The 26555-nt window shown below is 41.5% G+C and overlaps 1 protein-coding gene across 1 annotated transcript; it reads left to right on the plus strand.

Moving 5' to 3' along the window:
• Positions 1-18260: 18260 nt before the first annotated feature.
• On the plus strand, positions 18261-24611 carry IL17F (interleukin 17F). Its single transcript, XM_036916142.2, has 3 exons — positions 18261-18499; positions 22813-23018; positions 23853-24611. Exons 1-3 carry the CDS (start codon positions 18467-18469, stop codon positions 24091-24093), a joined length of 480 nt encoding a protein of 159 aa, XP_036772037.2. The 5' UTR covers positions 18261-18466; the 3' UTR covers positions 24094-24611.
• The last annotated feature ends 1944 nt before the right edge of the window (positions 24612-26555 follow it).

The following is a 26555-nucleotide window of genomic DNA, read 5'->3' on the forward strand; positions in this document are numbered from 1 at the left end:
TTAGCTGCCTCCCAAGGACCGAAATCTGCCCAGTGTGGGCAGGCAGTGGTACCTCAGTCCTCACAACACCCTATGAAGTGGGATCGGTTGTTAGAAAACCATGAAGAAGGGAGATAAGGAGGGGGAAGAGGCACAGAAACCAAAGAACAGGTATGTGCTTCTCATTCCCCCCGAGTTCTCAAACTACACCCGTCCTAGTGACTCCAGACTCCGAGGTGAGACTGCCGCAAAGGGTTTGGTCTGGAGTGAGGCGGGTGCGCGTCACCTGTGTGCTGGCTGCCTCAGCTGCTAGTCCCAGCGACAGCTCTGTGTCCTTCCCCTTCCCAGCCATCCGGCCCCTCCTGTCCCCTCCCAGGGGTCAGGTACTAGCATTTCTGCTTTAGAGCAGGGAAGTGAAGAGGTGGAGCGTTTTGCACCAGCTACCCATGAGCCAGTTTGCCCAGAGCCAAAAGTTGGCAGAGGAAATGAGTCCCCTGCTGTGAATCAGTGGCACCACTTTCCTGACAGTGTGGGGTTGAGTTACCATGCCAGGCTGGGTGAGCCACTTCCTTAGGGGGAAATGCTTGGTTTCTTTTTTTTTTTTTGATGAACATTATGTTTACTAGGCTACCCCCTACACCAAGTCCCCCCAACAAACCCCATTACAGTCACTGCCCATCAGCATAGCAAGATGTTGTAGAATCACTACTTGTCTTCTCTGTGTTGTACAGCCCTCCCTTTTCCCCCACCCCCCACATTATACATGCTAATCATAATACCCCCTTTCTTCTTCCCCACCCTTATCCCTCCCTACCCTCCCATTCTCCCGTCTCTTTCCCTTTGGTAACTGTTAGTCCATTCTTGGGTTCTGTGATTCTGCTGCTGTTCTGTTCCTTCAGTTTTTCCTTTGTTCTTATACTCCACAGATGAGTGAAATCATTTGGTACTTGTCTTTCTCTGCTTGGCTTATTTCACTGAGCATAATACCCTCTAGCTCCATCCATGTTATTGTAAATTGTAGGATTTGTTTTCTTCTTATGGCTCTATAATATTCCATTGTGTATATGTACCACCTCTTCTTTATCCATTCATCTACTGATGGACACTTAGGTTGCTTCCATTTCTTGGCTATTGTAAATAGTGCTACGATAACAATAGGGATGCATCTGTCTTTTTCAAACTGGAGTGCTGCATTCTTAGGGTAAATTCCTAGGAGTGGAATTCCTGGGTCAAATGGTATTTCTATTTTGAGCATTTTGAGGAACCTCCATATTGCTTTCCACAATGGTTGAACTAATTTACATTCCCACCAGCAGTGTAGGAGGGTTCCCCTTTCTCCACAACCTCGCCAACATTTGTTGTTGTTTATCTTTTGGATGGTAGCCATCCTTACTGGTGTGAGGTGATATCTCATTGTGGTTTTAATTTGCATTTCTCTGATAACTAGCGATGTGGAGCATCTTTTCATGAGTTTGTTGGCCATCTGAATTTCTTTTTTGGAGAACTGTCTGTTCAGTTCCTCTGCCCATTTTTTAATTGGATTATTTGCTTTTTGTTTGTTGAGGTGCGTGAGCTCTTTATATATTTTGGATGTCAAGCCTTTATCGGATCTGTCATTTTCAAATATATTCTCCCATACTGTAGGGTACCTTTTTGTTCTATTGATGGTGTCCTTTGCTGTACAGAAGCTTTTCAGCTTGATGTAGTCCCACTTGTACATTTTTGGTTTTGTTTTCCTTGCCTGGGGAGATATGGTCATGAAGAAGTCGCTAATGTTTATATGTCCAAGAGATTTTTGCCTATGTTTTTTTCTAAGAGTTTATGGTTTCATGACTTACATTCAGGTCTTTGATCCATTTTGAATTTACTTTTGTGTATGGGGTTAGACAGTGATTCAGTTTCATTCTCTTACATGTTGCCGTCCAGGTTTGCCAGCACCATCTGTTGAAGAGACTGTCATTTCCCCATTGTATGTCCATGGCCCCTTTATCGAATATTAGTTGACCATATATGTTTGGGTTAGTGTCTGGAGTCTCTAATCTGTTCCACTGGTCTGTGGCTCTGTTCTTGTGCCAGTACCAAATTGTCTTGATTACTGTGGCTTTGTAGTAGAGCTTGAAGTTGGGGAGTGAGATCCCCGCCACTTTATTCTTCTTTCTCAGGATTGCTTTGGCTATTCGGGGTCTTTGGTGTTTCCATATGAATTTTTGAACTATTTGTTCCAGTTTGTTGAAGAATGTTGTTGGTAATTTGATAGAGATTGCATCAAATCTGTATATTGCTTTGGGCAGGATGGCCATTTTGACAATATTAATTCTTCCTAGCCAGGAGCATGGGATGAGTTTCCATTTGTTAGAGTCCTCTTTAATTTCTCTTAAGAGTGTCTTATAGTTTTCAGGGTATAGGTCTTTCACTTTTTTGGTTAGGTTTATTCCTAGGTATTTTATTCTTTTTGATGCAATTGTGAATGGAATTGTTTTCTTGATTTCTCTTTCTATTAGTTCATTGTTAGTGTATAGGAAAGCCACAGATTTCTGTGTGTTAATTTTGTATCCTGCAACTTTGCTGTATTCCGATATCAAATCTAGTAGTTTTGGAGTGGAGTCTTTAGGGTTTTTTATGTACAATATCATGTCATCTGCAAATAGTGACAGTTTAACTTCTTCTTTACCAATCTGGATTCCTTGTATTTCTTTGTTTTGTCTGATTGCCGTGGCTAGGACCTCCAGTACTATGTTGAATAACAGTGGGGAGAGTGGGCATCTCTGTCTTGTTCCCATTCTCAAAGGAAAAGCTTTCAGCTTCTCGCTGTTCAGTATGATGTTAACTGTGGGTTTATCGTATATGGCCTTTATTATGTTGAGGTACTTGCCCTCTATACCCATTTTGCTGAGAGTTTTTATCATGAATGGATGTTGAATTTTGTTGAATGCTTTTTCAGCATCTATGGAGATGATCATGTGGTTTTTGTCCTTTTTGTTGATGTGGTAGATGATGTTGATGGACTTTCGAATGTTGTACCATCCTGGCATCCCTGGGATAAATCCCACTTGGTCGTGGTGTATGATCCTTTTGATATATTTTTGAATTCAGTTTGCTAATATTTTATTGAGTATTTTTGCATCTATGTTCATCAGGGATATTGGTCTGTAATTTTCTTTTTTGGTGGGGTCTTGCCTGGTTTTGGTATTAGGGTGATGTTGACTTCATAGAATGAGTTTGGGAGTATTCCCTCCTCTTCTATTTTTTGGAAAACTTTAAGGAGAATGGGTATTTTGTCTTCTCTGTATGTCTGACAAAATTCCGAGGTAAATCCGTCTGGCCTGGGGGTTTTGTTCTTGGGTAGTTTTTTGATTACCGCTTCAATTTCTTTGCTCGTAATTGGTTTGTTTAACTTTTGTGTTTCTTCCTTGGTCAGTCTTGGAAGGTTGTATTTTTCTAGGAAGTTGTCCATTTCTTCCAGGTTTTCCAGCTTGTTAGCATATAGGTTTTCATAGTATTCTCTAATAATTCTTTGTATTTCTGTGGGGTCCATCATGATGTTTTCTTTCTTGTTTCTGATTCTGTTGATGTGTGTTGATTCTATTTTTCTCTTAATAAGTTTGGCTAGAGGCTTATGTGTTTTGTTTATTTTCTCAAAGATCCAGCTCTTGGTTTCATTGAATTTTTCTAATGTTTTATTCTTCTCAATTTTGTTTATTTCTTCTCTGATCTTTATTATGTCCCTCCTTCTGTTGACTTTAGGTCTCATTTGTTCTTCTTTTTCCAGATTTGATAATTGTGATGTTAGACTATTCATTTGGGATTGCTCTTCCTTCTTCAAGTGTACCTGGATTGCTATATACTTTCCTGTTAAGACTGCTTTCGCTGCGTCCCATAGAAGTTGGGGCTTTGTGTTGTTGTCATTTGTTTCCATATATTCCTTGATCTCTATTTTAATTTGTTTGTTGATCCATTGATTATTTAGGAGCATGTTGTTAAGCCTCCATGTGTTTGTGAGTCTTTTTGTTTTCTTTGTAGAATTTATTTCTAGTTTTATACCTTTGTGGTCTGAAAAGTTGGTTGGTAGAATTTCAATCTTTTGGAATTTACTGAGGCTCTTTTTGTGGCCCAGTATGTGGTCTATTTTGGAGAATGTTCCATGTGTACTTGAGAAGAATGTATATCCTGTTGCTTTTGGATGTAGAGTTCTATAGATGTCTATTAGGTCCATCTGTTCTAGTGTGTTGTTCAGTGCCTCTTTGTCCTTACTTATTTTCTGTCTGGTGGATCTATCCTTTGGGGTGAGTGGCGTGTTGAAGTCTCCTAAAATGAATGCATTGCATTCTATTTCCTCCTTTAGTTCTGTTAGTATTTGTTTCACATATGCTGGTGCCCCTGTGTTGGGTGCATATATATTTATAATGGTTATATCCTCTTGTTGGACTGAGCCCTTTATCATTATGTAGTGTCCTTCTTTATCTCTTGTTACTTTCTTTGTTTTGAAGTCTATTTTGTCTGATATTAGTACTGCAACCCCTGCTTTCTTCTCCCTGTTGTTTGCTTGAAATATGTTTTTCCATCCCTTGACTTTTAGTCTGTACATGTCTTTGGGTTTGAGGTGAGTTTCTTGTAAGCAGCATATAGATGGGTCTTGCTTTTTTATCTACTCTGTGTGTTTTGATTGGTGCATTCAGTCCATTTACATTTAGGGTGACTATTGAAAGATATGTACTTATTGCCATTGCAGGCTTTAGATTCGTGGTTACCAAAGGTTCAAGGTTAGCTTCTTTAGTGTCTTACTGCCTAACTTAGCTCGCTTACTGAGCTGTTATATATACTGTCTGGAGATTCTTTTCTTCTCTCCCTTCTTATTCCTCCTCCTCCATTCTTTATATGTTGGTTGTTTTATTCTGTGCTCTTTTGTGTTTCCTTTAACTGCTTTTTGTGGGTAGTTGATTTTATTTTTTGCCTTTAGTTAGTATTTTGTTGGTCTGCTTTCTTTGCTGTGATTTTATTTTCTCTGGTGACATCTGTCTAGTCTTAGGAGTGCTCCTGTCTAGAATAGTCCTTCTAAAATACCCTGTAGAGGTGGTTTGTGGGAGGCAAATTCCCTCAACTTTTGCTTGTCTAGGAATTGTTTAATCCCTCCTTCATATTTAAATGATAATCATGCTGGATACAGTATTCTCGGTTCAAAGCCCTTCTGTTTCATTACATTAACTATTTCATGCCATTCTCTTCTGGCCTGTAAGGTTTCTGTTGAGAAGTCTGATGATAGCCTGATGGGTTTTCCTTTGTAGGTGACCTTTTTCCTCTCTCTAGCTGCCTTTAAAACTCTGTCCTTGTCCTTGATCTTTGCCATTTTAATTATTATGTGTCTTGGTGTTGTCCTCCTTGGGTCCTTTCTGTTGGGAGTTCTGTGTACTTCCATGGTCTGATCAATTATTTCCTCCCCCAGTTTGGGGAAGTTTTCAGCAATTATTTCTTCAAAGACACTTTCTATCCCTTTTTCTCTCTTCTTCTTCTGGTACCCCTATAATGCGGATATTGTTCCTTTTGGATTGGTCACACAGTTCTCTTAATATTGTTTCATTCCTGGAGATCCTTTTATCTCTCTCTGCATCAGCTTCTATGCATTCCTGTTCTCTGGTTTCTATTCTATCAATGGCCTCTTGCATCTTATCCATTCTGCTTATAAATTGTTCCAGAGATTGTTTCACTTCTGTAAGCTCCCTCCAGACGTTATCCCTTAGCTCTTGTATATTTCTCTACAGCTCCGTCAGCATGTTTATGATTTTTATTTTTAATTCTTTTTCAGGAAGACTGGTTAGGTCTATCTCCTTCTCAGGGGTTGACTCTGTGATCTTGGTCTGCCTCAAATTCTGCATTTTCATGGCGATAGAGATAGTTTGCGAAGCTGTCACGAGTGACGGCTGGGAGAACGTCCCTTCTTGTTGGTTTGTGGCCCTCCTCTCCTTGGAGAACAGCGACCTCTAGTGTCTGTGCTGGGTAGCTGCATGCAGATGGGGCTTCTGATTCTTGCCCGGCCGCTGTGGAGTTTAGCTCTGCAGTTGCTGTGGGCATGGCCTGCCTCAGGCTGCTGCTCCGATATGGCGGATCCGCGTTGGAGGGGAAACGGCTGGGAGGCTGTTTATCTCCATGAGGGGCCTCCAAGGTGCGCTGCTGCCCAAGGGGTTATGGTTCCCTGAGTTCCCAGGGATTCCCAGCCACTGGGTTACGTGTCCCAGGATGTGTCTGTCCAGCTGTGGGGTCCCTGTCCCTTTAAGACTTTCAAAAAGCACTTGCTTTTCTTTGTCCCCAGGGCGCAGCTGCAAGGACCCGCTCACAGGTCTTCCTGTCCTGTTTCCCTAGTTTCCAGCACCCCACGCATGCACCGTGTCTGTGCTCTGGTGCAGATGGCTAAGGCTGGGTGTTTAGCAGTCCTGGGCTCCCTCTCCCTCCCCGCTCTGACTCTTATTCTCCCGCCGGGAGCTGGGGTGAGGGGCGCTCAGGTCCCGCCGGGCTCCGGCTTGTATCTTACCCCCTTTGTGAGGTGCTGGGTTCTCTCAGGTGTGGATGTAGTCTGGCTGTTGTCTTGTGTCTTCTGGTCTCTCTTTTAGGAAGAGTTGTCTTTGTTGTATTTTAAAAAATATATGTGGTTTTGGGAGGAGATTTCCGCTGCTCTATTCATGCCGCCATCTTGTTAATGCTCAATGCTTGGTTTCTTGATCTGGAAAAGGAGGTGGTTGAACGAGGTGATCTGAGGTCCCTGCTGGTACTGCATATGACTCTTAATGCCGATTGGCAGTTCTGCCCACAAGACACATTAGCCCTGGCTCTGCTTGGAAGGGGTCAGAGTGAGTCTTCTATCTGTTACACATACTTTTTGAGGTTAGTGATATTTGGGCTTCTCTGTTTAGTGGATAGAACTCTGAGATGTTACCAGTTATGCCAAAGGTTTTTAATTCCTAGAAAAAAATTTGGAATAAAATGAACTCCATTTTAATTTGCTGAATTATAAACCTAGTTCCCTTTCCTTTTCAGGTCTGAAGCCTCAGTGATGAGTGCTGGTCCTGCATGGTCCGTTATTAACCAGCACATAATCCTCATTCTTGTCAGTCTTTCCTCAAAGGAGAGAAATGAGATTGCAAATTCTTTTCCTAAATATTTTTTTACTATTAAATCCTGTGTATTTTCCCACAGCCTGTAGGAGGATATTAGCCTCTGCTGAGATTTCCTATTCTAATAATGGCTCTCCCAGCAGGTACTTTTTCTTTAAGTACCAAAATTTAACCTTGACATAGAAGGGTCAGCTCATGCCATCTTGCATATGTGTGCTGCTATTTTGTTACTTCAAGAAGATGGAGTCCTGAATGAGGGCTATAATAAAGCTGAGTAACATCTCCAAAACACGTAGCCCAAAGTTGGGATTTAACTATGTGCATAGTTCTATTTTTTAAAAAGTAGTAAGACTAGTAAAACAACATGGACTATTTGGTAGAGAACAAAAGTTATCTTATGACCCTAATATAAATACTGTATTTCTGGTGAACTTTAAAATTAGTTTGAAATGTGACATCTCACAATATATCCAGTGGTAACAGCAAGTTACAGATTAGGCATTTGAGGTTGAGATTAATACACAAAAGTCTGTAGGCATTTAGGGACTAAGAATGTGTTTGAAGCTTTGAACTTCAAGTCAGATTTCTGAAAATCCTACTGGGAAGAAGTACAAACATTCACATCACACTTAACTTTAGTGGATAATAAAAAAATGAGGAAATTACAGTTAACATAGGGAAGCTGAATATAGATTCCAGGCTCCTGAGCCAACTGTGATTCCCAGAAACAACTAGCAGTTAGTGATTGGGGCCCGTGAGGAGGGGTGGCGCTGCTAATGGCTACATTTAAGCACTTACTATATACTAAGCACCATATAGATTATCTTCTTAAGTCTTCTGTACAATCTGGTGAGGTGGGTGTTCTTATTTCAGTTTTATAGAAGAGGGAGTAGGCTTAGGGAGTTGGTCATTTGCCCAGCATCCCATAGCTAGTAGGTGGTGGATTCTAGAGTCAAACTCACCCTCCGTGACTGGTATCTGCCGAGTTCTAACTGCACTGTGCTGCTCCCTTAAAAGGGCTTAAAGGGTTGAGGGTGCTCTGTGGGAACTGGAGGTAGAACTCCGTCTGAGGGAGCCTGGTATGACAAGGTCTGTGGGTGCCAGTATGCAGAAATGAAATCAAAGATCTTCCACTGCTGGTAATGCTGTCTGAGCAATCTTGGTGATTTGTCCTCAGAAACCTAGTTGGCAATGAGTAGTACTTGCTATTTCATATCATCACAAAATTTGTACTATGTTAGGCACTATAGTTACCAGGAAATTTTACCCTTCTGGAAACTGTCTAAAATTTTTTTAATTCAAACAACTCTACTGTAATTTTTTTAAATTATAAAAGTAGAATCATTTCATTAGAGAAACACCAAAATCTAGATACCCGGAGAAAATATACCTTACTTTTTTTTCCCCAGATACATCTGTACGTATGCCTATATAGTCGGGCATTTGTTACCAATCTTTCATGATTATAAATAGTGTAGTGATGAATAGCCCTCTTGCCAAATTTTTGCACACCTACTTTTTACTTTGGATGATTTCCTAGAAGTATAATTGCTGGATCAGAAATATAAACATTATTGAAGTTTTAAGTGTGGTTCACTAAATTACCAGTTTACATTCCCACACGTATATATTATATTCCCACATGAGGGGTGCCCTTTGTTCTCTGTTCTTGACCTTGGATATCATCCCTATCCCCACCTGTACCTTTTTAAAATCGCCAGATTCACTCTGGCCAGGATTTGAAATTAGGTTTTAAGATCTCATGCCACGCACTTCTCATACTGTCAGTAGTGCTTGCAATTCATTTATGGAAGTGATTTAAAAATTCTTCCTCTCATTACATATAGCAGGTTCAGAATGGCAGCTTTCCACCACTATATAATCTAGAATTAGAGTTGAAAAGTTGGCATCTCAAGAGATGTCATTGAAACTGCCTTGCCTTGTCTTATTTCCACGTACTTTGTTAATACCAAATAAATGTGTATAAGACAATGTGCAAAGATTAAAAAACATTCAGAATCAAAAGATCGAAGACTAATTTTATCTCTCCATCTTCAGAGAATAAGGATCGATCACTCTGGTGTCCTGATTCCAGGCCAGAAATCGCTTAGAAGGTGTCACTCACTCTAAGTCTGATCCTCAGACAACCCCTCACCTTTCTACCATGTCCCAGGCACCTTTGTTTCAAATTTTCTCCAGCCTGCATCTGGGGTCAGTTATTTCTCCTCTTGGCTTGGAGCTTGAATTTTGGCTCTGTTGTGTTTAGCAGCTGTGTGGCTTTGGGTGGTTTGCATGCACTTTTTAAGCCTCAATTTCTTAACCTGTGAAATGGAGAGATTTATCATCTTTTCCTCATGAGATTATTGGGAGGATCAAAATCGTGTGTATGAAAGTGCTTTATGAGTTGTACAGTTTTATCTACAAGGTAAGACTATTAGTAGTATAATCATTTTCCTCTTTTGGCAGCGCCTTGTTAAGGAAGTGACCCTGGGGAAGCTGGAGGGAGGGACCCCTTCATTTGCACATGGAAACTAGAGGGAGTCAAGAGGCCTGGGTCCAAGTCGATCTCCTCCACTGGGGGCTATCTGTGGGAAAGCCATCCAACTTCTATCCTCAGCAAGAGGGCTGGACCAGATTATATCTAGAAACCTGTGCATCTTCTGAAATTCATGATGGAGGCAGCCAGCAAAGGTAAAGAGATGTCTCCCCAGCCTTAATAGCTAATCTAACTTGGGTACGAGGTGAAGGAGTGTTCTGGACACATGTACCTGTTGAGTGTGAGAAGTGTTATGGGGTAAGAAAGTCAGCAGAGGTGTTTTCCGGGTTATTTGCTTAGCATAGAACCTGTGTAATGGGCATAAGTATGAGTGTACAGGAAGCTTTCTCTCCAGCTTAAATAACTGCTCAGGTCTGCATGACCAGTAACCTTTTCAGAGTCATTATTTTTTCCTTGCCTATCCCTTTTCCATCCACCTTCCTCCCATCTCTCTCTGTGGTCCTTCTCTCCTCCCCAACCCCACCCCATTTTATTCTCTTTACTTCATTCTTCATGGGAAGCATACAGTTATGATGCTTAGAATTTTTAGCATCTGGAGTCATATGAAATGTTTTCTGCAGAAAGGGGGAAACTTAAGAAGGTAGCAGAAGATACATTACCCACTCACATATACACACACAAACATACAAACATCCCTACTCCTTAGACTAGATTGTGGGTGTATGTTTAAAATATCTATGCTTTTTTTTTAGTTTTCTTTTCGTAGGATGCCAAAGTTGGAAAAGACCTTGCAACTCAGAGATGGTACAGTTGGAACAGCATTCTGATGTTCAATTGCCCTCCAGAATGTTATACCCGGTGCTCAACAAGGTTTGACCTTCTAGTGACAATCTAATCTCTCTCCCTTTTAAAAAAAACTTCCAAATACTTGAAAACAATATTCTGTGTCTGTAAGTTTTCTCTTCTTCAAAATATCCCCTTTTAATAATCTTTTGAACAACCTATCTGATCTATTAGGAATCGAAAGTAACATAGGGAAGGAAAAACTCTTCTATCCTCTAAGGTTCAGTATCCGGGACCCTGTAAGTTAAACGGACAGAAGGCAGGTTAACAGGAGAAAGGGTTATTATGTATGCATGCAGAGGCCTTCTTAGAAAAGAAGTGAAGACCCCAAGAAGTGGCTGCACCCAAGGGCTTATATGCTATTTTAGCAAAGAGTGGCAAATTGCGGAGACTAACTAGACAAAGGAGGAGGGAGGGAGTTTTGTACTTCTGGGGGAAGTAAATTGTGGAAAGGTAAATACATGGGGGAAACTAATAAAAGATAAGGGTTATCTAGTAGGGTTTGTTGGTTGGTGACTTCTCCAGTGATAAGAGTTGTCTTCCATGATTAAAAGTCATCAACCTCTTCCTAATAAGGGAGAGGAACCAGCTTTACAAATGGACATTTATATTACCTTTAAAAGGGAAATTTATGTCCTGCTTTTTGATTGAGAGGGGGGAAGACAGAAACTCTTCCTGAGTCTGCTATCTCTCACTTGCCTTCAGTTCAAAATAATCCTTCTACCAGTGGCATATTTTGTGGTAATATACTCTGATCCCCTTCATTAGCAGGACTCTAGGTGGAAGAGGAAATGAACTAGTATCAACATCAAGTAAAAATCAAGTGAATAATACTCATTGAGCCCCAGCTTGGGTAGCATATTTATAAAGCCAGGGGTGTGGGAATGCTGGGAAGCAGTCACAGAGGTCTTTAAAGAGTTAAGATCCAGACAAGTTAGAAATACACACCTGAAAACTGAAAAAGCCAAAGCACATAAAAAGAGCTGCTCTAGTGGACAGTAGAAAAGTTGTCTCTCAGTGATGGCTGAATAAAATGCCAGGAGAGTAAGTCAAGAGATCAGAGAAGGGAAAGACACCATTGAGCTACTGGTCAGAGGAGATGGATTTTGAGGAAGAGGCTAAGCATTTGGGTAGAACCTGAATGAGCAGAGAACTGAGATGGTCACTCCAGGAAAAAGGCTCTGGCCTGGAGAGGGTGAGGGCTCAGAAATACAAAGTGTTTTGTGGAGGAGATGCTGAAAAACAAATTTTCTTCATGTGGGAAGTTTGGAAAGATGACTTTCTCTAATTAGGTTGGAGCCATGCATTAGATTTGGGCCAATGTCTAAGGAACTGGTAATTCAACTTAGAGGCAAAAGTGGAGTGTGAGGTCCTCTTTCTGGAGCTAGGCTTGCCGTCCCAACTCACCACTCCAGAACTTGGTCGCTTGCCAGAATGACGACACGGGGGGATGTCCTGGAGCAAATGGCGATCCCTGGTTCCTGCATGACCCCAGTAGAAACAAGCTGAGGTGGAAGCCAGGAAAATTTGACAGTGCTTGACAGACAGGTGGGCTTTCCCCAGGCATGGGCACTAGGGTAGTATGTTGACTAATTCCATCCACCTCAACGCAGGAAGCCAGCCTGACTGCTGAGTCAGTGAGAGTCTGCACGGAACCTTGGGTTGCCTGCAGTTAGCCTGGCCTGTGGGTGTGGCTTGGGTTGGCCAACCCAAAGCAGCTGCTGCTGAATTCTGACCAGGAGTTACTTCACTGTCCTATTATTCTCTTCGTCTTCCCTTGCTGAGAAACCTTCCAGAGGAGGAGAAATAGGTGTGGTTCTTAGCTTCCAGGGAGTACAGCTCTGAGATTTAAGACTCCGGTTTTCTTATCCCAATCACTTTGCAAGGATACTTGACTCTCCATTTCTCGGTTTCAGGAAACGTAATGCATCTCGTGAGCCCCCCCTGTGATTTTATGGGAAGTCCCATACTTTCTTTAATGTTCCCTAAAGCAGTCCTCCTTAGATGGACTGTGAGTCCAGTCACTTGGGGAATCCTGTGAAATGCAGTCCAATTCAATAGATTTGGGGGCGGAGGCCGAGATCCTACACTTCTTTTTTTTTTGACTTTGCAGATATTTTCTGGCTTATTTCTCTGAGTGTATATTTACACATACATGCACACACGCATACATAGTGCCAAAGTGAGGTCAGGCTTTATATGAAGAATTGTATCTTAATATTTTTCAATAAATGTTATAACAGAAGTATTTTTAAAGTTATTAAATTTTCTTGGAAAACAATTTCTAATGGCTACGTGGATTCTCTTACGTGTGCAAGCTAACATTTACTTACCCAATACTCTACTGTTGGAAATCCAGGGTGTTTTCATCTTTCCCCACTGAATATCCTTGTATGTAGATCTTTGGGTCCATCTCTATTTCTTAGAACAGTTCCCAGGGGTACATCTTTTTTTTTTGGTTTTTGCTGCCTATTAATAGATGCTGTACAGGTAAGACACACTCTTACCTGTAATGCCCCAAAGAGCCCTTTTCCCTATTCTCTTATAAATATTGCATGTTTAAAAATCTGAACCAATTTGGTAGGCTAAATAAAAATACCCTATTTTAATTTGCATTAGTGTGATTACTCCCGAGGTTAAACCATTTCTTTTTCCTGTGGTTATTATCTATTTTTATTTCTCTTAATATAAACTCTTTGGGTTTTTAAAAAATGAGATGAATTGACATAGACCATAGTTTCAGGTGTACAATAGTGACTCGATATTTGTATATGTGGAATGATCAACACACTAAGCCCCTTGTTAACTCATCCATCAACGGAGATTCTACTTTTTAACACCCTCCCAGGGGCCAGCAAACTAGAGCCTGGCTGGTGCCAGGATCAAACTCTGAGCAGCAAGGGCCTCCTAGATGGCAGGGAGCCGGGTGGGGGGGTGCAGGGCAGTGCTTTTTCTCATTCCAAATTCTGGACTCGTTCTTGCTGCCTCCCCTCCTGAGGCTGCTGTTCTCTCCACGGCAGACACAGCCTCCCGAGCCCCCGCAGTGCTCTCTCTCTGCTGCTGTGTAGACATCATGGGACTGTTTTGTATGTCAAGACTTTTATTTTGATATGGAAATAATAGGAGAGAATTAAAGGACAGTGTGGACATGGAAACAATTTGATTGTTAGGCTCATGAGTCTTTGAAGTTCCCTTGCCATGTCAGCTACTGACGTTTCTAACAGTGCCTGTTACATGTGTTTGTGGGGTTCCCTCTCTGTGTCTACCCTGAAAGATTAGAATTTCCTTCTCTGTATTTACTCTGAATAGACACAGACCCTATCTTTGCATTTCCAAAATGTCCCAAGGTAAGTTCTCTCCAAAACAAGTGCCAGCTGGTCTAATACAAAGTTTTTGTCCTTTTTGGACGGAGAAAACTGTCATGATTTTCTTCTTTTTGGATAGTACTTTTATTTTTTTTCTTGCCCATGTTAAGTACCCAGTATAGTGGCTGGCACACAGTGGGCATTCAAGAGATGTGTTTTTCTTAACAAGGAGATAAAACTGGTACAAAAAGTCTCCATGTTACGTAGAATAGATTCAGAATTGATGGATCCCTTACTTGTTCTGGAACTTTCAACAGTGACCTTAGCCCTATTCCACCCAGGATTCTCACACAGCACTTTGAGGAAACTCTTCCTAAGTCATCTCCTTCCCCATTACTTTCCTTCTTGAAAAAGAAAAAGCTTATGCCTCAGCCCCTTCCTTTGTGTCTCTCTGCAACCCTTTACATCAGTTCTTCATTTTTCATCAGAAAATCAGGAATTGTACTCTTTTTTTTCAGACAGATGCCTACACAGAGGGAGGAGAGTGAGGTGGGAGAGAGACTGAGGCAGTTTACATAGAAGGGACAGGAGAGCATCTGTGTTTTTTATCCTTTGTTGCCTAAGCCCCAAATAATTCCTATGCCCACAAACATCAGCACATGAGGACCCTGGCGGAGTATTTTCCTCTGATAAATAATCATTATAGTGAACTCTAATTTTTAAAAGTAAAGTTGTTTTGTCCTGTGAAAATCTTTTCACAGTGAAAATAGGTTGGCCTACAAAAAAAGTTGGTTGCTATGGAGTGAGTTTGTGGAGGGTTGAGCAAGTACTTAATGAGTTTGAATATTTGACTCAAACCAGGGGTAAAACTTGACTTAAGGCTCAAGGAATCCCGAAAGTGGAAATAATCTTTTTCATTAAAAGAGAGAAAAAAGGATTGTGTGGAAGATTGAGGGGTTTATAGCTTTACAGTTACAGATGCTGTTATGTTACCCCATGTTTTTCTTCACGAGGGGCAGAAAGGTAGGACTATGAAAAGGGATGGGATGTGGACTTTCTAAATGCTCCAGGGCTACAAAGGCAAATAAGCCATCTATTTAATTTGTTTGAGTAGCCTAACCAGGGGAAGAAGTTTTGTGCTTATGGGGGAGAAGAGCTTCAAAGAGCTTGAAGGTTGGGTATAAAAGGCATATTACTTTGAGGTCATCTGCCGTAATGTTCTTAACCCATTTCCAGATGCCTCATGCTAACCCAAGTAAGTGCTTCAAGGAAATTAGACATGTATTAATGTCATTTGGAGATAAGACTGGGATTTAAGTAAATTATATACTAACATCTGTTGTTCAGTGAATGATAGGCTCAGTTTATTTTTTGCATTTAATTCTTTATAAATATTCTTTGAACTTAGTATATGATAAAATTGTTTAACTAGCTATTTTAATGAGGAGTCAGAGCTGTGATAAAAAGAAATATAAACAGAAAAGCCTGTAGCATTATTTAATGTCTCTATCAGTCAGTTTAGACTCGGATAAAACACTTCCACTTGAAAAGAGAAAAAATCGGGAGATGCACAGTAGTTTTGATTTGTAGCAACCTTGAAATCCTGCTTGGCCGACATCGTGGGGATGCATAGCCAGGGCTTGTGGTATATTCTTTGATAGGTCCCCGGATCCCCTCAATAATCTCCAGTAATCTCTTCAGCCACATTATTGTATGAAATAGTGTGGTGAATAGCCCTTCCTTGGGGCCGTAGTTCCTGCTCTTAGTTGGTTAGGGGACTGCGTGTTGTTTCATGATTCATTTTGAGAGCTTTCTCAAAAACTTAGTAAACTTCTTATCTAAGTTGGTTCTTAATTCTAGAACATCTTTGTGTCCTCGCTTTTTTATTCCCATAACTCTTTCTTGCTCTCTTGGTTTGATGGTGGATTACTAGAACTATATACCCTTACACTTTTTATTCTGAGTCCTTTCATCCAATGAGAAGGATCTACCAGATGCTTCATTTTGATTCTTGCCTGTAGGACATTGGTTTGGTTGAAAAGTTTTACAGGGCATTTCTTCCTCAGAGCTTTTCAATCCTATCTTTTGCTACCATCTCATGAGATATCGGGGATAGTAATTGTTGTTTTTTCAACCTTGCAAGGCTCTGAATTTCTGGATTCTCTTCATTCTCTTTCACCGTTGTTTGCAAACACTCCAACTCTTTTCAGACTGCATCTCTTTCTCGTATGACTTTGCCAGATGCAGACAATAGCACCCAACATACATAGTGGACATTCTGTATTCCAATCACTACCTCTAGAGCTCTGATTGCAGCTCCAGCTACAATTTCTGCCTCTTAAGTTATCACAGGCAATAATTGTACCAAGTTCTTCTTGCCATTGCCTAACCTGGGTCATCATTTATCTAGCCTATAGCCTACGATTCCACTGTCGTGCCAGCCTGCCTGCCGACCACTGTTGACAGTGTCACAATTTTAGCCTTTTGCTGTGGTAGTTCCTCACTTCGAGGTGTGAGTTTCTATATCCCCATATAGGTTGCTAGGTGATGGCAGCATATCTTGGTTGGATTCACCTTTTTGGAGTGAAAATAGAATCTCGTGAAGGTTGGATTTTAAAACTAAATGTGTACATTTAATTATCAATATGCGCAACAATGACATGTTGCGCATGTTGATAATTAAAATCTTATTGATTAATAGACGTGTGCTTTCTTACCATAACTGGATTTTAAACTCATTAAGGTAGAGTGCCTAGTCTATTACTGTAACAGCCCCAACAGTCATGAAGCGTGACTTACAGCCTGTGGAAGCACATAAAAAAAATCTTGCTAACTTTGATGTTTGAGCAGCTATAATGTCTTGCCTCCTGGGAGGCTCTGTGTAACCCGTTTTTGGAACTACAGATTCTTCTGCCATCTCTTTCTACGGGTTCTTGTAACTGTGTGTAGAGCCTCCTAGCCATCAGTGTGTTGAAAGACAGTTCCATTTGCATTAGTGAAACTCATAAAGCTGGCAACAGCTTAGGTCATGGGTGGTACAAGACCAGTCAGTGAATGGCTTGTACCAGAATCAGCTGTTTGTTAATCAGATATTCATTAATGTGTCCCCAGTATTAGCACATGATTTACAGTATGAGAAGCGCCTAATAAAAGTTAGATGAAACAATGATCTGGATCTGTGCATTCAGTCTGAGTTTGCTGTTAGCTGATTACTGGTTTGACAGGCTGAGAAGTTAGTTATTTTTATCTTGATATGGGAAAACTTTGTGACCATGGGACATAAATGGTCAGTGTTGCTCCTTCTTATGTAAAGGGCCATTTAATTCTCCTGTGCAATCCAGCAAATCCTCTTGTATTGAATCAGACACTCTTAATTCAAAGTAACTTATTTGTTCTCTCTTTCAACAGACCTGGTGTGTAGTGTTCTATGCGTTGAGGTATGGTTCTCAATGGAGAAAAGACCACTGAAGAAAGAGAGTGACTCAGCCGAGCCCATTTAATATGCTTCAAGTATGTATTGCATATATTGCTTTGGTAGCATGAGTGATATAAGCAAATCTGAAAACAGCTCTAGATTTCATGGTTCTATCTTCACCAAGTGTATAGGACACATCTGGCAAGGTCTTATGAATTCTTCATAAGATGGGAGGCTTCTAAGGGCTGGCTAGGGGACTTGTCTTAAACCTATCTGCATAGTAAATACACTGTTTTAATTTAGGCTGTATATTTGGGGATGTATATTTAGAGAAGGAGGGTGGCAGAGATTATTGGAGGAACTGAAGTTACCCCAAGTTCATGAAGACTTCAGAGAACCATCCTAAAACATTAAACAAGGGCGACGATAGACTAAATATGAGCACATAGGTAATGGGGGAAGAGAATGAAGCCTGAGACGATGATTCAAGGAAGTCTTCCTATAGGAGTTAAACTTCAGATTGTTCCAGAGGAAAGATACAAAGAAGAATCCACAGGCATGGAGAGGAGAAACATGGATTAAAAATCTCATGATCACAGAAATACTTTGATCAATCTTGGAGGGGCTTCCAGTGAACTCAAGGGCTGCTTCCTCTTCATTTCCTTCTTTGAAACTTGCTCAAACATGTTGTGATAGAGGAAAATAATTTTACCCTGCTAAGATGTGACTTGCCTTTTTAAAAGAGCATGTGTAATTTTACCTGACCTTAATGGAGATTAAAAAAGTAATGGAGATTAAAAAAATAAGTTTTATTTTCCCATTCATAAAATGGAGCTAAAAATAGTCCACTCATTTACTACCAAATCTCCTCTAAGGATGATTTATTTCCCACCTAAATCATGGTTCATGTTACGTGACTGAAAAGTAGAACATACGGTGCATGACGAGAGTTGTTGGCTATTTGTGGAAGAACATGAAGATCATGACAGCATTTTGTAACTTAGCTCATTTCTGTAGTTCACTAGTTAATAATTTCAGGGTAAGGGGGTAGAAGTGGCATAGAAAAAGAGGAAGATTTGACCCTTTTTCTGTCATCCCTTTTTAGGGTCCCTCTTGGATTCCCCTTCAGGAAGTGGAGTAGAAAAAAAACTACATTCGTCAGTAAGTCTGGGGCAACCACAACTTAGACAGTAAGCAGGTCAGGTGAAATAAGGACAGTGATTGCTATAAAATCAACAGATCCCCTCCTTGGTACAACACAGGCCTACCCGGGGCGACACATACACAGCAAGACTTTACTGCACAAAGCAGGCAACCAAGCAAAATGACAATGACTTTCCTGTGCAGCACAGCCATGGTGAGTAATAATAATGATACTGAAAATAATAAATACTAATTCCTGTTTAGGGGCTGTCATCCCTGAGATTTCAGAAAAGCATATTTCTAGGGAATTAGATTTGATTGGAGTCTTTTTTGGGGGTCATTTTTTAAAAACGTAGAACTGACTTTAATTTTGACCCCTGTCTGGTGGAGAAAAAGAAAATACAACCAGAAGTTACAATAGGGTGCAAAGCTTAGCTTTTCATCTGATGACTTTTGCATAGCTGGTGTCAGCTTACCTGACAGCTCTTGGCGTCACAGGCAACTGAACATGACCCCTCTTGTGGCTGCCATTATAAGGTTAGGTTGGCCGAAAACCCTCATCTCATGGTGGGAGCTTCCAGTCTCTTAGGATATGTATATATTTATATTTTGTACTTTAACCAAGGAAGCTGGGGTCCCAGGAGATTTAATGATTCCCAAAGACTACAGGTAGACAAGGCATGCCCTGCACGGAGGATATGAAACCACCTGGTGTTGCACTTTGGATAGCTGCTAGAGGAGGGGAATTTGCCACGTCTCTGACAGCTCATCGTTTTTGCATTGTCTCATTCCTCCTGGAGGAGAGAGACATGTTAGAGTACGAAGATCTACCTTCCCTGGGTCTAGAATTTTGCCCGGCAGTAGTCAGGTAAGGCCTAGAAGAATGGAATATAGAGGAGTTTGAAACCAGGACTTGGGAAATCACTCACCATTTTATGGCCTAAGTAATCTCTCTTTTTTTTCTCTATTTACAAGACATGTAATTTAAAAGAGCTTGGATTTCATAAAAGGTCAGGGCATATGGTAATGATAATAGATAATACTATGTTATATTTATATATGTTTTAGAGGTGACCAGGAATTATGTGAAGTGCAGTATTTAGGGGACATAGACTTTGGGATCAGATGGACCTGGCCCCACTACTTACTAAACATGGGAGTTGGGGAGAATTACTTAAGGGGAATAATAATGGCATCTCCCTCATAGGATTTTGGGGAGATTCATTGATATCATTGGGAATGACAAAAATCTATACTCTGAAATGGCAGATCTATGCACGCTTAGTTTTTAGTTAACTTGGCCATTTAAAATAATAACCAATAAGGATAGAGAGAGTGTTCAATAAGTATTAAATACCAGTATTAATGAAGTTACTTTTACCTCTGAGACTCATCAGCCCAGTGAAGTGGATGGGGAGTACTTTCTCCGGCGCACGTGAACAACAGCACAATGGAGTTGAGTGATTTATCATCACTGGGCACTGCACGCATAGGAACTGAGGCATGAGTCTTGGTTTGCTGGATCCGGGTACAGTCTGCTTCTCCCTGAATGGTTCAGAGGCAGGATTTCTGAATTTAAGACCATTGTGTCTGAACAAATCTGATTGGTAGTTCTGTGCTCCAAAGCCATTTCTATTTCTGGTTTCTTTGAAGAAATCTATTGGACTGTCAGCAAGAAACATGATAGTGCAAGTATTGTTGGGGTAGGAATAGAAGTTGGGAGGTATAGGCAGATGAAACGTCCTTAGTAAGTAGTTGGGGCAAATTCTTGTGGACCTAGGTGCTAGCTGGGTTCTGCAGCACATTCCTACGTGGGTGTGAGCACAGATCACCACTAAGTTCAGGAGACAATGTCCAGAGGGTCTCTCAGGTGAGTTCACACTCAGTGGAGTGTCAGGTTGGTGCTCTCTCTTGCCTCTGCTTCCTATTGTACATAATGGCAGTAATATCTCCCTTATACGCAGCGTACAGGAATGCAAGTCTATAAAGTGCTCTGAACGTCTTGGAGAAGTCTGTATGTATCATTCCTAAGAACCAGCAAGAGCCTTATCAGAGACCCTGTTCTGTACTGCATAACCACTGAAATCTATAGTTACAGATCAAAGCTTTGTGGAGCAAGCTAGAGTGATCTGCAGACATCATCTGATTTCCTGATAGAGGGCATGCATGTAGTTCTGATACAGCTGCCACATGGCTTAGAATGCTTGCTTCCTCTTGTGAGACAAAACAGATTAAACGCCATGAGTGGCTCTATCTTGATAATAATAATGATCTTCAGTAGCACTTTTACTGCCCACTGACACCTCGGTTCGAGTCCCCAGCCTGGCACTAACAAGGTGGTGGACCTAACCAAGTTATTGTTTGTGAATATTGTTTGTGAAAGTCTGATCTTCACCTGTCTGATCAGGATGATTAATGCTAGCTCTCCATCCATCACAAGGTAGTTGTGAGAACCCAGTGTTTAAAGAGGTGTGAAATGGTGTTCTAAAATGCTGTAAGAATGTAAGTGAAGATAGTAACGACTGGTTGGAAGCAGGGAAATCATTGCTAAACATATAAAACCAAGGTATAGTTACTTTAAAACTTTGATAATGGAAATTAGAAGTGATTCAGTGAGTATGATGCAGAAGAGGAAAGAAAACACCAAGGGGGAAGTTACTTAAACTTTAGGAAGTGATTGGCTGGCTTGGGAAGCTATCTAAGAATGCTCTTGTCTAAGTAGTAACTTGTCTAAGTACTTGTGAAAGTAACACCCTTTTACTTTTAAAATTGCAGAGCACTTTGTGTAGACAGAAGGTCTGATTCACCCCTTTCCTGTCCATTGTGTATCACTGGCATGACGGTGACTGAGTAGGAGCCCTCTATGTATTGAATACCTACCCTCTGCTGGCAGTGCGCTGCATGCCTTGAATAGTTGGTATCATTTAATCTTCATGGTTTCTGGTGGAGCAAACTGAGTCACAACTAGAGTCCTGGGACTGATTTATGAACATCTGACTCCCTAGCCCGCATCCTGAATCACTACACTATAGAGTCAAGAAAGAGTTGAATGAATGAATGAATGATTGTGGGAGATAAAAGTAGACACTGCTGATTATCTGAAGGCAGATCAGCCTCCTTCGGGCTTATCTAGGTCAATCTCACTTTCAACTTCTTTTTAGTATCAGCTATCTTAGAACAACAAGTAGACACCATGACCTTTCTGTTTACTTTTATAATTTCTTGCCTCCAGCATCTGCAAAATATTAAAAAGGAGGTCCTTTAAACCAACATGTCTAATCACCTCCCCTACCTTAATTCGCAGAAGGCGTAAGCTGAACAACATTGTGCCAGAGAGTAAAAGCAGCTCGGCCTCAGCTCTTGTCCTGCATTATGTTGAGAATGGGTAATGGGTCTCGTCCATCCCCGCTAAGGGTCAGCAGTGAAGGTGGGGTGAGCCAGGCATGGCTGTGACAAAGGGAAGCTGGAGAGATTTTTAGTTTTTCTTTTAGTTAGGTCTTCATGAAGCACTTTCTTTGTGCATTCCTGTAGCACCAGATATGCCAATATTTCAATGTAAGTATAAAAAATGTGTTCCAGAGCTAAAGAGATAGTTTCCTTATCTCTGTTGTGCATCGTTAGTGCCCTGCTTCTTTCAATTAACGTGGGTAATTGGAACTTTGCTGCAGTTGCTTCTCCATAATGTGTTGAATTTAACTGTATTGTTAATTTAAGTGTTTCGTTTTGTTCATTCATTCACTCACGTGCACTTCCATTGATCCAGAAAGTATTTATGGACCACTTGTTCTATGACATGTTCTCCTGAGGGAACCTGTGATCTAATAGGTGTAGATCTGACATGAACAAAAATGCTACATCTTCCAATAATAAAGAAATGCTTCTTGAGTGCTAGATGGTAAAACCTTTATGATTTAAGGAAAGTGAACATACTTCTAATGGAACGACTTGAGGTACAGTTCCTGAAGGGAACCACATCTGCAGGGAAGAGCAGAGTTTGCACAGATAGCGGCAGGGCAGAGTGTTCTAGACGGATGTGCAACTGGGAGGCAGGATTTTGCAGAGGAGTCATGGGATATAAGATTGGGAAGAAAAAGCAAGAGCTGTCATTTCTTAAGCATCCGCTTTTGTTATACAGATTTCTAGTGTGCTTTACATAGAACATTTCATTTAATCTTGTGACTATTATTATAAAGTGAGTATTATAATCCAGCTAGAAAGAAGAGAAACCAGAGGTTCAGCAAGGAAGCCCGGTCAAGCTGTGAACCCAGTCCCGGATCCTGACATCTGTCTGTCTCACTGTTAAGGAGCTCTCAGACTGTGTAGGGCTCAGTCACCAGGCCAGTGAGTTCTCAGTTTAGTACCCTGATATCTTCATGTATGACTATTCCCATTCCAGATGACATATGGAGAGAAGCCCTCATCCCAGAAAACAACAGCAGTGCTGAGTTCAGCTTGGAGCATGGGGAGTGTCTTACCCACAAGCAACACCAGTGTCCCTAACCAGCTGCAACCTCCTCTGTTTTCCAGGTCAAGTCCCTGCTGCTGTTGATGCTGGGGCTCACCCTCCTGAGGGAGGTGGAAGCTCGGAAAAAAAACAAAGCGGGGGATGCTGCCCTCTGCCCTCCTCTGGAGGAAAATGGTGTGAGGGTTGACATCCGCATCCTCAATCAAAACCAGGGTGCTCCCTTCTCAAATGACCTCCAGAACCGCTCCAGCTCCCCCTGGGACTACAGGTAGGTTCAAATGAGACGGATCTTCACATTTTTTTGAAATGTATGTTAATTTATCCTAATTGTAAAGTACAAAATTTAGAAAATACAGGAAAAAAAGCTCTTACATTTACTCTAAAAAACAGAAATCCCACTATACCTGGGAGCTTGCATTTTTTTCTTACTGTTTTGGGCTAGGTCCTCTCATGTGGTTGAAGGTCCTACTATTTTGCTTCCAACTTCTCATCAACTCTCTGTCCTTTTCTGCTTCATGCAGCCTAACATTGGAATTTACGAATTTCTGTGTTGGAAGAGAGGGCCCTTTAAAGCAGCCTACGTAATTATCTCTGCACAGGGACCAGAAAAGTCGGTGTAGAGAGATCCACTCAGATTAGACATCAGTCTTCAAGGATGGGGAGGAGAGCAGCGTGGAGGAGAAAGGCCAGTTTGGGAAGTGGGATGCTAGACGGGATGTTCAGGGTGCAGTGTTGTGATTTAGTCTTACATGTAGGTTCTTGGAATACTGGGCACTCATCTGTATGTTCCAAATGTAATTATGGAAACAAATTCCCGGGACAATTAGAAGTGTTTCTGGTGTAGCATTTTGTATGCATTTGTATCACCGAGTGATCTTAATGATCCTATGAGAGAGGTGTATAAGAATCCCCATTTTGTAGTTAAGGAAACTGAGGCTTAGGTAGTTAAGCCCCTGCCAGAGGGCAGTGTCTGAATCACGGCCGTCTTGCTGGAGACCGAGTTACTCAGAAATACCTCCCTGCAGATGCTGTAGGGCTCTCATCCTCTGTCCACCTTCCTCTCCCTTGCCTCACCACCTTTTTTTGCCTGCTTCTCCTGCAGCATCACCCGGGACCCCCATCGCTTCCCCTCTGAGATCGCAGAGGCCCGGTGCAGGCACGCAGGCTGCATCAATGCCCAGGGCCAGGAAGACAGCTCCATGAACTCCGTTCCCATCCAGCAAGAGGTCCTAGTCCTCCGGAGGGAGCCCCTGGGCTGCTCCCACTCCTTCCGGCTGGAAAAGGTGCGGGTGACTGTTGGTTGCACCTGTGTCACCCCCATTGTCCGCTACATGCGTGCCTGAGAGCTGTCCACCAGTTCAGCTGAAGAATCCGTGGAAATGCCCTCCCTTACCCGGTGCTCTGCAGCAAGTCCTGTGTGGTCCCAATTCTCTCTGCTTCATAGAACCTGCATGGAATTCCCAAAGCTCTGTATTAGATATAGTATTAACTTTCTTGGGGCTTCAAATCATAACATAGTCCTGAGATGTGCTAATGTTCTGATCCTCTGAAAATGCATGGAGGAGAATGGAGCCCGTGGGCCCCTCTGTTTATGCGTGGTGATGACCGCTTTCTAGCCATGCAGTCCCCATGACACAGTGCCATTCCCTGGGAGCTCTGTTAGTAAGATAGGCCTCTATGCACATGGATGAAATGTAGAAAATATCACCATGCTGTAAGAGTGTGTGTTGGGGGGCTGTGCATAGGCAGGCAGGGTGGAAAGAATGGGGAAAAGGATCTAGTACATATGTTTATTAAGCATTTGCTAAATATAGATGGTATCCTAATATTTATATTTGTAAGGAAACTGTCCATATATTTATAATATATTGGTTATGTAAAATTTCAGGAGAAGAATTAATATATCAACTGCTAATATAATAAAGTATTAATGGTTGAAAAATACTTCTGGTGTTTGTTTCCTGTCTTGGCCTATATTCATAGTCCTTGTAGCCCTAAAGATTTTCTATTTATCTGTTATTTGTATTTCATATTCCCTCATCTGTTATTTTATTATTATTTGTGTGTGTGTGTGTGTGGGGGGGATCTTGCAGACTTTTCCCTCCAGCTTTATAGAGATATAATTGGCAGTTACATTGTATTAGTTAAAGGTGTACAGAGTGATCATTTGATATATGTACACATTGTGAAATGATTACCACAATGAAGTAGTTAACATCTCCATCGCCCCACAGTTAACTTTTTATTTGTGGTGAAAACAATAAGATCTCTCAGCAAATTTCAATTATGTAATACAGTATCGTTAACTATAGTCGCCACGCTATACATTAGATCCCCAGAACTTGTGCATCTTATAACTCCAAGTTTGTGCCCTTTGACCAGCATCTCCTCCCCATGTCCCCCACCTCCCAGGCCCTAGCAAACCACCAATCCACTCTTTTCTATCAGCTGAAGAGTTATTCTGTTATTAATGTTATTAGGGGGTTTTAGGGAGAGTTAAGGAAAATGGTGCAAACCGAACTCAGGTTCCCCTGGTAACTCTTTACTACTCTGTCTTCCTGGCTACATAGGTTTACAAAGTGCACATTATCAGCCACTGTGCTAGCCACTGAGGAGATGGAGAAAAGTAAAAAGTGTGTATGGAAGGGCCATCATTTTGGGACTGGCTGTTCACAGAGCCCCTTGTCATTAGGGCCATGGGATGACTTTGCGTCCCCCTCATCCTGCCTTCTGGACATTTGGTGTCACTGTTGTCTTTCATCAATCTCTTACAGTTCTCGGGGGGCACAGGAGTTTCCAGATTCTAGGCTCCAAGCAGCTGTGGGGAAAATCCCTGTCTTGCCCAGGAATGCACATTGCAATATCCTTGACGGCCACCATACCCTGGCTCAGATCCTCTGCATAGCTGCTGCCTTCCAGGGCCAAGAGAAAAAGTGGGGCGTAAGTTCTCAGTCCCCGTACAACTTCTTCAGCACGGGCAGGAGGCTAGAACCAACAACCACTTCTAACTCTTTAGCATGGGCACCTTATCTCAGCTACTGGTGAGAGTGAGAGTGGGAGTGGGGTAGCTGGGTAGGCTGGCTCTTCATCTCTGTGTCAGAACCTTTTATTTACAGTGTAAATATTGAATTTGTACTTAAAACGTTCAGGTTCTTGCAATCTAGAAAACATTTGCTCTCACAGCTCTCAGCTTCATACGTTTGTTATGACTCTCACAGGTGCATTTTGGAGCTCAGATCTGGGCAACGAATCTTCCTTTCTCTGTTCATTTTGGCAGGAATAGCCCTAACCCGAGGATAGTACCTACACAAAGCCTCCAAGTGGTGGAAAGAAGCACAGAGAAGAAAGAAGTTGCAGAGGAAAACATGATACTCCTGAGTATATCAAGATATTACCTCGTTACACAAGTACACATGTAATTTCAAAACAATGTTAAGTACTGTGATCAAGGTATGAAACATTAAGAAGCCACAGAGGATGATCGCTCACCAGGAAGTTTCAGAAAGGAGATGACTTTTGCACTGAGGTCAAAAGGAGTTGGACTATGGGAAAGTGGGGGAAGGGTATTCCTAGCAAAGGGAACAGTATAATCAAAAGCACGGAGGCATAAAAAATGCCTGGTGTGCCTATTATAGTGTGGAAATGGGGATATGCTGGGAATACATAAATATTTTTTGAATAAATGATTAGTTGATTGATTGAATGAATGAATGTGGCAGTAGGCAAAGACCAGGAGGCATGGCCCACTTGTGGATGGTTTTGTATGCTCTGTTACAGATGTGATAAGAGCATAGCTGTTTTTCAT

This window comes from Manis pentadactyla, chromosome 16, assembly GCF_030020395.1.
Source record: "Manis pentadactyla isolate mManPen7 chromosome 16, mManPen7.hap1, whole genome shotgun sequence".
Classification (NCBI taxonomy): Eukaryota; Metazoa; Chordata; class Mammalia; order Pholidota; family Manidae; genus Manis; species Manis pentadactyla.